Consider the following 12,691-nt stretch of genomic DNA (forward strand, 5'->3'; position numbering starts at 1 on the left):
ACGATGTGCCAAATGGCCTCCTTCTCCGCTGTGTGATTCTATGATTTCACAGGCTTTCCCTTCGAGACTCATGGAGATGGAGGACTCCCCGTTCTACCTGTGACTGTAGCCGGCTCGCGGGGAGCCGGCACCAGGGGTACGTTACGCGATTAAGGCAACCTTTCTCTCGGGAGAGATGTTTGGACAATATCGCTAGAGTAAATAAACAATAATAAACTGGCTCCCCAGGTAGGGCAGCTGGTTAAGGGGCATTGAGTAGATCAGTCACCGAGGCACAGGGTTAGTACCGCTGAGCCAGTGAGAGGGGGGTAACATCACCCAGGGTTCCTGCTCCCGGTCACGATCAGTGATCGGATCCGGCATAAGAACAGGAGTCGGCCATTCGGGCCCCCGAACCAGTTCCGCCATTCAATTTAGTTTGTGCCCTTGTCTCCCAGTACCTCAGCAAACAGCTGGAGATGTTGCGGCAGATGAACGAGCAGCACGCCAAGGTGTACGAGCAGCTGGACGTGACGGCACGCGACCTGGAGCTCCACAACCAGAGACTTGTGCTGGACAGCAAGGCGTCGCAACAGAAGATAGAACGGTACGTATCCCGGGGCAACGCGCGCCCAGGCCCTCCGGGGGTCGGGGCTGGGCCTGGCCGAGCCGGTTCCGCCAGCAGGCAGAGGAGTCTTTGATCCCATCGGCCCGGGCTGGGGTTGAACCCAGGTCCCACTCGCCCCACAGACCCATCAATAGGTGTTCTCTAGAGATCTCGGTGAGCGGATCTACCGTCCCCTCGGCAGCCAGGCTTTCAATCCTAGTCATGAGGAGAGGCAAAAATAAGTAAATGGTACAATTTTAAAGAGGGTGCAGGAACAGCGAGACCTGGGGGTGTCTGTGCACAAATCATTTGAAGGCAGGACAAGTCAATAACGCTGTTAAAAAAGCATACGTGATCCTGGGCTTTGAGGCATAGAGTTCAAAAGCCAGGAAGTTACGTTAAACCTTTATAAACCACTGGTTAGGCCTCCGCTGGAGTGTTGTGTTCAATTCTGGGCACCGCACTTTAGGAAGGATGTCAAGGCCTTGGAGAGGGTGCAGAGGAGATTTACTAGAATGGTCCCAGGGATGAGGGACTTCAGTGATGTGGATAGACTGGGGAAGCTGGGATTGTTCTCTTTAGAGCAGAGAAGGTTAAGGGGAGATTTACTGGAGGTGTTCAAAATCATGAGGGGTTTTGATCGAGTAGATAGAGAGAAACTGTTTCCAGTGGCAGGAGGGTCGGTAACCAGAGGACACAGATTTAAGGTGATTGGCAAAAGAACCAGAGGCGACATGAAACATTTTTTTTACGCAGCGAGTTGTTACGATCTGGAACACTCTGCCTGAAAGGGTGGTGAAAGCAGATTCAACAGTAACTTTCAAAAGACGACTGGATAAATACTTGAAGGGGAAAAATTTGCAGTGTTATGCGGAAAGAGCGGGGGGAGTGGGACTGATTAGAAAGCTCTACCAAAGAGCCGGCACAGGCACGTTGGGCCGAATGGCCTCCTTCTGTGCTGTAAGACTCTATGGGGTCGATTTTCAGTGTGCCGTGCGGGGGGCTAAAATCCCGAATTCGGGGGTCCCGACACCATCCCGCCCAAAACCCGCCTCCATGTAAGTTTCAAAGGAGGCGGGTACCCGCCCCGCACTGGGACCCGCCGACCCGAGGCGGGAAGGGATTAGTGCCAATTAACTGTCTGTTAACAGGTAGTTAACGGGCAGTTTTTAGCCGAATCCCTATTTTGAAGGTTGTCGTGTGGGATTCCCGACGGCTCCAAACCACGCCAGCTTAGAGGAGTCGGGCCGTCGGGTTGAAGGACTTGGAGGGGTCGAGATGTCGGTGTTCAGGTGAGTGATGGGTGCATGAGTGCAAAGGTAAGTGTGTTTGGTGTGTCTAAAGTGTGTAAAGAAGTTTAAATTACCTGTACTTACCTTTACAGCCTTCCTTCCTTTAGGTTTCGGGAGTCCATCATTCAGCCGGCACAGAAAGCAGAATGGCTGCGAACTGTCAAAAGTGACAGCCTGCAGCTTTCAGTGCCGGCGAGATTTCTAACTGAGTCTGTGTAGAAGGACTCGGGTTAGAAGTAAGACTGTCAGTGTTTGACAGCTTCAAACAGCAGTGAGACACTGATATTTCATCTGTCAACACATCTTGACAGATGAAATTTCAGTCTGTGACATCACCTGTTGCCGGGTGGCCCTTAATTGGCCTGCTGAGCCCGCTGGGCAGGTGCAACAAGGTCAATCCAGGGAAAATCGCGTGGATTGGCCGCATCTCAATGGAGGCAGGACTACAACCCGACAGTTGTAGTTCCGCCTCCTTCCCGACTTCTGAATGAAAATCCAGCCCTATGATTCTAGATACAGGAAACTTTGGTTTATCCGGAGGTTAACTGTCCGGAATGCTCGAGCCACCGGCAAAATTCAGGAGTCGGTTCAGTAAGTTTTTTTTCTTTTTGTTGCTTTTTTTTCCACTAGTCAGGCTCTGCAAGGTCTAGCTGAAGCTGTTGCTTAGCTACAGAGACGCTTGCAAGCTACGGCCGACTGTTTAGAAGCTAAGCAACAGGGTTTGTTGCTAGATACGGAGCTCAAAATCTCCGTATGTTTTAACATTAGCGCTGGTTTGTCCGGCAGTTTTGATGGGACGGCAACAGCTCGGTCCCATCGGTGCCGGATAGCACAAAGTTTCCTGTACCACAAGCAAAGTCAGAAATGGAAAATGTACAGAGGTGCAGCCGGACATCGGTAGTGGGGAAAATGCTAGAGTCCATTATAAAAGATGTAATAGCAGAGCACTTGGAAAACAGTGACAGGATCGGACAAAGTCAACATGGATTTACAAAAGGTAAATCGTGCTTGACTAATCTACTGGAATTTTTTGAGGATGTAACTGGTAGAATAGATAAGGGAGAACCAGTGGTGTATTTGGACTTTCAGAAGGCTTTCGATAAGGTCCCGCATAAGAGATTAGCGTGCAAAGTTAAGGCACATGGGATTGGGGGCAAGGCATTGACTTGGATAGAGAACTGGTTGGCAGACAGGAAGCAAAGAGTTGGAATAAACGGGTCTTTTTCCGAGTGGCAGGCAGTGACTAGTGGGGTACCGCAGGGATCGGTGCTAGGACCCCAGTTATTCACAATACTGTATATATTAATGATCTAGCCGAGGGAACTAGATGTAATATCTCCAAGTTTGCAGACGACACAAAGCTGGGTGGGCGTGTGTGCTGTGAGGAGGATGCAGAGAAACTCCAGTATGATTTGGACAGGTTGGGTGATTGGGCAGATGCAGTATAATGTGGATAAATGCGAGGTTATCCACTTTGGTGGCAAAAACAGGAAGGCAGATTATTATCTGAACGGCAATAGATTGGGAAAAGGGGAAGTGCAACGAGACCTGGGTGTCCTTGTGCACCAGTCGCTGAAGGTAAGCAGAAATAACAACAGAAAATGCTGGAAATACTCAGCAGGCCAGGCAGCATCTGTGGAGTGAGAAACAGAGTTAACGTTTCAGGTCTGGGACCCTTCATCAGAACTGGAAAAAGCTGGAGATGTAACAGATAATAAGCAGGTGCAGAGACAGGGGGGGGGGGTTAGGAGGGGAGGAAGGAATTGAAGGAACATACTGTACTTTTGTAAGAGGCAGGAAAGATAAAATGTTGCAAATGGGAATGGCAAAATCATACAGCATGAGAAATGGGGGCAGGGATTATTATCTGAAATTGTTGAACTCGATGTTGAGTCCGGCAGGCTGTAAAGTGCCCAATCGAAAGATGAGGTGCTGTTCCTCGAGCTTACGTTGAGCTTCCGTGGAACAATGTAAGAGGCCGAGGGCGGAGAGATCAGAGTGGGAGTGAAGCGGTGAATTAAAGTGACAGGCGACCGGAAGCTCAGGGTCACCCGTACGGACTGAATGGAGGTGTTCCGCAAAGCGGTCGCCCAATCTGCGTTTGGTCTCCCCAATGTAGAGGAGACCGCATTGTGAGCAGCGAATACACGATGCGGTCTCCTCTACATTGGGGAGACCAAACACAGATTGGGTGACCGCTTTGCGGAACACCTCCGTTCAGTCCGTACGGGTGACCCTGAGCTTCCGGTCGCCTGTCACTTTAATTCACCGCTTCACTCCCACTCTGATCTCTCCGCCCTCGGCCTATTGCATTGTTCCAATGAAGCTCAGCCTAAGCTCGAGGAACAGCACCTCATCTTTCGATTGGGCACTTTGCAGCCTGCCGGACTCAACATCGAATTCAATAATTTCAGATAATTATCCCTGCCCCCATTTCTCATGTTGTATGATAATCCATTCCCATTTGCAACATTTTCACAGTATGTTCTTTCTATTCCTTCCTCCCCTCCTAACCGCCCCCCCTGCTCCCGTCTCTGCACCTGCTTATTATCTGTTACATTTCCAGTTCTGATGAAGGGTCCCAGACCTGAAACGTTAACTCTGTTTCTCTCTCCACGGATGCTGCCTGGCCTGCTGAGTATTTCCAGCATTTTCTGTTGTTATTTCAGATTTCCAGCATCTGCAGTATTTTGCTATTGTATTACTGAAGGTAAGCATGCAGGTGCAGCAGGCGGTTAAGAAGGCAAATGGTATGTTGGCCTTCACAGCGAGATGATTCGAGTACAAGAGCAAGGATGCCTTGCTGCAGTTGTACAGGGCCTTGGTGAGACCACACCTGGAGTATTGTGTGCAGTTTTGGTCACCTTATCAGAGGAAGGATGTTCTTGCCATGGAGAGAGTGCAGCGAAGATTCACCAGGCTGATACCTGGGATGGCAGGAATGACGTATGAGGAGAGATTGGGTCGATTGGGCTTATACTCACTGGAGTTTAGAAGAATGAGAGGGGATCTCATTGAAACTTATAAAATTCTAACAGGACTAGACAGATTAGATGCAGGAAGGATGTTCCCGATGGTCGGGGAGTTCAGAACCAGGGGTCAGAGTCTAAGGATAAGGGGTAAGCCATTTAGGACAGAGATGAGGAATTTCTTCACCCAGAGAGTGGTGAACCTGTGGAATTCTCTACCACAGAAGGCAGTTGAGGCCAATTCATTAAATATATTCAAGAAGGAGTTAGATATATTTCTTAAGGCTAAAGGGATATGGGGAGAAGGCAGGGACAGGGTACTGAATTTGGATGATCAGCCATGATCTCATTAAATGGCGGAACAGGCTCGAGGGGCCGAATGGCCTACTCCTGCTCCTATCTTCTAACCCGTGCTGTACCTGCCCTGGGAGTGTTTGATGGGACAGTGTAGAGGGAGCTTTACTCTGTATCTAACCCGTGCTATACCTGCCCTGGGAGTGTTTGCTGGGACAGTGTAGAGGGAGCTTTACTCTGTATCTAACCCGTGCTGTACCTGCCCTGGGAGTGTTTGATGGGACAGTGTAGAGGGAGCTTTACTCTCTATCTAACCCGTGCTGTACCTGCCCTGGGAGTGTTTGATGGGACAGTGTAGAGGGAGCTTTACTCTGTATCTAACCCGTGCTGTACCGGCCCTGGGAGTGTTTGATGGGACAGTGTAGAGGGAGCTTTACTCTGTATCTAACCCGTGCTGTACCGGCCCTGGGAGTGTTTGATGGGACAGTGTAGAGGGAGCTTTACTCTGTATCTAACCCGTGCTGTACCTGCCCTGGGAGTGTTTGCTGGGACAGTGTAGAGGGAGCTTTACTCTGTATCTAACCCGTGCTGTACCTGCCCCGGGCGTGTTTGATGGGACAGTGTAGAGGGAGGTTTACTCTGTATCTAACCCGTGCTGTACCTGCCCTGGGAGTGTTTGATGGGACAGTGTAGAGGGAGCTTTACTCTGTATCTAACCCGTGCTGTACCTGCCCTGGGAGTGTTTGCTGGGACAGTGTAGAGGGAGGTTTACTGTGTATCTAACCCGTGCTGTACCTGCCCTGGGAGTGTTTGATGGGACATTGTAGAGGGAGCTTTACTCTGTATCTAACCCGTGCTGTACCTGCCCTGGGAGTGTTTGCTGGGACAGTGTAGAGGGAGCTTTACTCTGTATCTAACCCCCTGTACCGGCCCTGGGTGTAATTTTTGGGTGGACTGAGTAACTTACAACTTGTGCTCCTGTGATTGGCTGCAGATTGACGGAAACAATCGAGGGTTTGCAGAACCAAGTGGACGTGCTTCAGAGCCAGATGCAGGAAATGAGAAACATGGATCAGCTGCGAGTCCGCCGGGATAAACGGGAGCGCCGGAAAACCATCCACACGTTTCCCTGCCTGAAGGAGCTGTGTGCTATGCCCAGGTAACGTTCTGAAGATGGCGCAGAGGTCAAGGCAGCGACTGACTCGCACGGACCAGAAGGTCCCAGGGTGGGCTCCTGGGCTGTGCAGAGGTAGGTAGAGGATTGAGGTCAGCGCCCCGGGATTAGGGAGTGGGGGGGGTGCGGATGTCAGCTGTGGTTCCTGCTGCTGATCACACCCCCCTCCCCTGCCCAGGGCTGGAAGCTGCGTGGATGTTGGGTGAAGATAAAAATGAGTCTCTAATGTGATTCCCATTCTGGTCAAATAGTCCACTGACGCTCTCTGTCTCGGCTCACACGGGAAGGATGAGCAGTCAGGTGTTGTATGATGGGGCAGCTGGTACCCCCAGTAAGAGTCAGTGAGTACAGTACGGGGGAGAAGGAGAGAACAGGACATAAGAAATAGGAGCAGGAGTCGGCCATACGGCTCCTCGAGCCTGCTCCGTCATTCAATAAGATCATGGCTGATCATCGACCTCAACTCCACTTTCCCGCCCGATCTCCATATCCCTTGATTCCCTTAGAGTCCAAAAATCTACCGATCTCGGCCTTGAATATACTCAACGACTCAGCATTCACAGCCCTCTGGGGCATAGAATTCCAAAGTTCACCTCCCTCTGAGTGAAGAAATTCCTCCTCATCCTGAGACTGTGGCCCCCCTGGTTCTAGACTCCCTAGCCAGGGGAAACAACCTCTCCGTATCCACCCTGTCAATCCCCCCCCCCCTCAGGGATGTCAGAAGATGAAAAGTGGAGGGACTGTAAATTGGGCCCGAGGAGTAATAGAAAGGGAAAGAGTTTTTGAAAAGAATCAAAGTGGAGGATCATCTTTGGGCCTCTGCTTGTGACTAGGGTTACCGACAATGTTTGACATGTTCCTGGTCATTGACGTGACGATCGATCGCGTGACGTTGGATCTTGCGACGCTCGCCCACTGTTTGCAAAGTGTTGTTGCATTAACTTAGTCGGTATGACCGAGGGTCAAATTCTGAATTACACCATTATTTTATAAATCCAAGCAAGTCTGGGTAACCCTTAAGCGTAGGGATGGTTATGGGGAAATTTAACAGAGGTGTTCAAAATAATGAGGCGTTTTGATTGAGCAAGAGGGTCGGGAACCAGAGGTCGTCAATTTAAAATAATTGGCAAAGAACTGGGGGGGGAAATGGAGGTTGTTAAGATCTGGAACACACTACCTGAAATGGAGGTGGAAGCAGATCCCAGAGATTTTAAAAGACAATTGGACATTTACTCGAAGAGGACGATTGTAAGGGCAATGGGGAAACATAGAAACATAGAAGATAGGAGCAGGAGTAGGCCATTCGGCCCCTCGAGCCTGCTCCGCCATTTAATGAGATCATGGCTGATCATCCAAATTCAGTACCCTGTCCCTGCCTTCTCCCCATATCCCTTGATCCCTTTAGCCTTAAGAAATATATCCAACTCCTTCTTGAATATATTTAATGAATTGGCCTCAACTGCCCTGTGTGGTAGAGAATTCCACAGGTTCACCACTCTCTGGGTGAAGAAATTCCTCCTCATCTCTGTCCTAAATGGCCTACCCCTTATCCTTAGACTGTAACCCCTGGTTCTGGACTCCCCGGCCATCGGGAACATCCTTCCTGCATCTAGTCTGTCTAGTCCTGTTAGAATTTTATAAGCTTCAATGAGATCCCCTCTCATTCTTCTAAACTCCAGCGAGTACAAGCCCAATCGACCCAATCTCTCCTCATACGTCATTCCTGCCATCCCAGGTATCAGTCTGATGAATCTTCGCTGCACTCCCTCCATGGCAAGAACATCCTTCCTCAAAGGCGACCAAAACTGCACACAATACTCCAGGTGTGGTCTCACCAAGGCCCTGTACAACTGCAGCAAGACATCCTTGCTCCTGTACTCGAATCCTCTCGCTATGAAGGCCAACATACCATTTGCCGCCTTAACCGCCTGCTGCACCTGCATGCTTACCTTCAGCGACTGGTGCACAAGGACACCCAGGTCTCGTTGCACTTCCCCTTTTCCCAATCTGTTGCCATTCAGATAATAAAGAGCTGGGGTGTGGGGCTAAATTGGATAACTCTCTTTCAAAGACAGGCTGATTGGCCTCCTTCTGTGCTGTAAGAGTCTGTGATTCTATTCCTCTGACGTAGTGCCTTTAATATCGCTCAGGTATGGCACTCGGGACGACGGGCTCCTCGGGACAAGCACCCACGCTGAGCCCGAGCACAAGCGCCTGGAGAAGGAGAACGAGCGGCTCCGGCTGACGGCCAATGCCCTGAGGCTGCAGATCAGCCAGGAGAAGCAGCGCAAGGAGGCGGCGGAGCGGGAGTGCACGGCTGTGCTGGGTGAGTACTCGGAGCTGGAGCGACGGCTGTGCCAGATGGAGAGTTGCAAGCTGCGGGTGCGGGAGCTGGAGGCCGAGCTGCGGGAGCTGCAGCAGATGAAGCAGGTGAAGAAGTACCTGATCAGCGGCGAGGACAACCTGTCGGAGGCCCTGCTCGAGCCGCTCAACAACGCCCCGGAGTCGGACGACGCGGCCCTGCCAGCCCCTCCCGCCAGCCCGCCGCGCGTGCGCAAGAGCTGCAGCGACACTGCGCTCAGCGCCATCATCACGCAGGACGACGTCAGCCGGCACGAGGGCAACTACACGCTGCACGCTAACAACGTGCGCAAGAGGGGCATGTCCATCCTGCGCGAAGTGGACGAGCAGTACCACGCGCTGCTGGAGAAATACGAGGAGCTGCTGGGCAAGTGCCGGCGGCACGAGGAGGGCCTGCGTCACGCAGCGGTGCAGACCTCGCGGCCCATCTCGCGCGACAGTTCCTGCCGCGACTTCCTGCTCGAATGCCTGGAGGCGGAAGTGAAGGCCCCAGAGAAGAGCCTGAGCCTCAGCCAGCAGGTGGAGGCGGCGGACAAGAGGCTGGGCCAATCCCAGCCGGAATACAAGGCCCTCTTCAAGGAAATCTTCTCCCGCATCCAGAAGACCAAGGCCGACATCAGCGCCAGCAAGTCCAAGTCCAAGACCAAGGCCTCCAAGTGATCCGTCAATGGAGCCCGAGAAACAGGAACGTTGTGCGAGCGCAACTGCAGGCGCCATCTTGGAGCCACCTGTGCCATCCAATAGGAGACAGTCTTACAGGATTCTCTCTCTACTGTGCCAATCAGAATCCAGCTTTTTGACAAGAATGTCCACTAGGGCCTGTTTTCAGGCCTCTTATGCGCACACCAATTGCAGAATACAAGATACAGGATTTCTCCAGCTACCCTACGAAGGCCGAATGCGATGTATTTACTTTTAAAGGCGTACAGTATTCTCCAGTCGAGGATTACACACCATATCTTCACTTGTCCTGCCACGAAGGGCCCCTGTCGCCATGCTGGTGTCACACCGCAGTCTCCGGCCCGGCCTGGAATCACACACGCGTGCGCGTGTTTTCCTAGATCCTCTCCATTCCAGCGTTACTCCAGGATTTGCCCTGATGTGTTGCTTATTCCGGATTATGGGAACTTTAATTTACTGCCGCCATTCTTCACGATTCAAAATGTCCGCTTTGGTGCCCAGACACTTGCCTGTTTTTTTTAGGAAGCTCAGTATTATAACCGACATTTAGGAAACAGGTTCTGGCAATGGCAGCTGCCACCTTGACAAGGCCATAGGGTTTTAAAACCACAGGAACGCTTAAATCAGACTGCAGATTTAGTGAGACTGTTGCATGGTATCAGATATGGATGGGGGTTAGTAGTTCTGACAGGCTGGTTAACAAAAGCCCAAATTCCCTCTGAGAGGACCATTGTCACTCAGTACTGTACACCGTGCTCTCTCTGTTACCGCCTGTCCACTGGAGTTGGGGGAAGGGGGTGTTATTGTGTTTAAGAGTTTTCTTGTTTGACCTGGTTAACATTCATTGTCGGGCCAGGCCTCCCTGGGCCTGCTAAGTTGACTGTTCTTGGGGTGGTGGGGGTGGGAAGGGGACACTATGCAATAATGTAATTATGTGCCCAGGGTGGGAGAGAGAGGCAGTAATTTGGCCTGATTCCTGCCCTCTCTGATGCATGAACATTTGGTCTGGATCGCGCTGTCTCTGCCTTCAGTGCTTGTTGTCTGATTGGGTTTCATGGCCTACTGTGTCTCTCCAGCCTAGTTTCCTCCATCTCTCCTGAGGGTGCTGACTCTCGCTGAAGTCTAGCACCTTGCCCAAGTGACCATGCTTGATGGGTGAGCCCAGACAGTGAGGCTGTTCGAATGTGGAGGAGGAAAATCAGCCAGGGATCCCACTCCTGGTGGCTTCTCCCCATCTGCATTGACAAGTCCACAGTTGATCCCAGGTCCTGGGTTAATTCTGTTCCATTTCTCAACTGTTTATGGTCTCCGTATTTTGTTCAATGTGCAATACTTTATATTTGTCAGTATTAGATTTCATTTGCCACTTGTCTGCCCGCGGAGACTGCTGCGCGATTTGAAGAGAGGCCATCTTGTCGAACAGGCCTGTACTAAAATGGAGCCCAGCCTACCCAGGCCATCTCTTTGGGACCATGTCCTATGTTTCCTCGGTGCATTATTCATGTATTGTGGTGGGGACGGGGCAGTTACCCCTGGGTGTTTTGGCGGTGGAGTGGACTTCAGGCCATGGGGTAAGTGAGGGTTTGAAGAGATCAGGAGGCCTTGTGATGTCTCAGATCTGCTGAAGAGTGGAAGTGTGGATGCTGATAAACATGCGAAGTTGACCTACAACTAACCTTTCTGCTAATTAGTGCAGTCCGCCACCTGCCCAGTTACAGCTCCATAAACGTTCATTATCTTCATTGAACTGGCTGCCCCAGGGGGCTGTCCCAATGTCCTGTTGCCCCAGGGGGCTGTCCCAATGTCCCGTTGCCCCAGGGGACTGTCCCAGTGTCCTGTTGCCCCAGGGGGCTGGCCCAATGTCCCGTTGCCCCAGGGGGCTGCCCCAGGGGCTGTCCCAGTGTCCTGTTGCCCCAGGGGGCTGTCCCGTTGCCCCAGGGGACTGTCCCAGTGTCCCGTTGCCCCAGGGGGCTGTCCCAGTGTCCCGTTGCCCCAGGGGGCTGTCCCAGTGTCCCGTTGCCCCAGGGGGCTGTCCCAGTGTCCCGTTGCCCCAGGGGGCTGTCCCAGTGTCCCGTTGCCCCAGGGGGCTGTCCCAGTGTCCCGTTGCCCCAGGGGACTGTCCCGTTGCCCCAGGGGGCTGTCCCAGTGACCTGTTGCCCCAGGGGACTGTCCCGTTGCCCCAGGGGGCTGTCCCAGTGTCCCGTTGCCCCAGGGGGCTGTCCCAGTGTCCCGTTGCCCCAGGGGGCTGTCCCAGTGTCCTGTTGCCCCAGGGGACTGTCCCGTTGCCCCAGGGGGCTGTCCCAGTGACCTGTTGCCCCAGGGGACATCCCATTTTCCCAATCTGCTGAGTCCTTCTGTGATGCCTGAGGTTTCACTCCTGGTCAGACACGAAGCATTTTTGAGACAGTATTTGTGGGGACAGGGTGGTCCCGTCCCCTGGGCTGACAGCTTGATGAGCACAAAACTCATAAAGCGAATTTGGGCCTCGGTCCCCCAATCCTACAGTAGTGCAGAGTGTGTGGGGACACAGTGGGTGACATCGGGTATAATCTTGGGGCCCATGTCAGCCACTATCACAGCCAATCAGTGTCTACCTCGGGTCAAAGGACAGAAAACCAAACTCATTGGCTCCCCGATGGCCAATTGGGGCAATACAAAACCAGGAGGGACGGGGGGGGGGGTTGTCCCAGGGTCCATTCTCTGCTCTGTTCTGAGTTTCCCAGTTTCCACTGGGTGGCAGCAGGGGCTGCACGATTGGGCTGGGCTTGGAAGCGACGCACAATGTGGTTGAATAGCGCTCAAAATTCTAAAATTGCCACTTCAGTGGGGTTGGTAAGGGCTGAGGGTTTGGGAGACGGTGGGTGTGGAACCCAATCAGATCGAGAGTCTACACGCTGAGGAAGGGAGGGTTGCTTCCCTGTGTGAGGGATCCCTGACGCTGAATCTGCTCCCTCTCCGTGACATGGACCCAGAGGTCATCACACATTACAGATAAGTGCCAAAACCTATTTGGAAAAAAGTTTTTTTTTTTTTTTAAAGTATAATTTCAAATGAAGTACTAAACCTCTAGTTCCTTGTCTGATTCTGACATTAAAAAGCAACGTTGCTGTTACTGCTTGGCGTGCTGTGCCTGTTTTATTTCTGGGCCTGATCCTCGGTGTTGAAGAGAGCCAGGGGCTGAGTGCAGCACCTCACGGTTGCCTTGACGCCCACCCAGCCCTGCCCCGATTTCCTTCCCCATCTCTCCCGAAGGTGCAGACTCCACAGGCACCAGTCGCCCCCCCACTAAGGTGCCTTATCCATGTGCCGTTCTTCATGTGAGCTATTCGAATTT

The 12,691-nt window shown here is 52.2% G+C and overlaps 1 protein-coding gene across 1 annotated transcript in view; it reads left to right on the top strand.

Moving 5' to 3' along the window:
* Positions 1 to 12,469, top strand: part of cdr2l (cerebellar degeneration-related protein 2-like) — a 34,831-nt gene extending 22,362 nt beyond the window's left edge. Inside the window, exons 3-5 of the mRNA XM_085963238.1 lie at positions 438 to 586; positions 6,136 to 6,300; positions 8,466 to 12,469. Of these exons, the coding sequence (XP_085819364.1) occupies positions 438 to 586; positions 6,136 to 6,300; positions 8,466 to 9,336 (1,185 nt within the window). The 3' untranslated portion in view covers positions 9,337 to 12,469. The remainder of the gene's footprint in view (positions 1 to 437; positions 587 to 6,135; positions 6,301 to 8,465) is intronic.
* Positions 12,470 to 12,691: the final 222 nt, after the last annotated feature.

The sequence above is a fragment of the Somniosus microcephalus genome, chromosome 21 (genome assembly GCF_052327205.1).
Source record: "Somniosus microcephalus isolate GS21.2 chromosome 21, FLI_Smic_1.0, whole genome shotgun sequence".
Classification (NCBI taxonomy): Eukaryota; Metazoa; Chordata; class Chondrichthyes; order Squaliformes; family Somniosidae; genus Somniosus; species Somniosus microcephalus.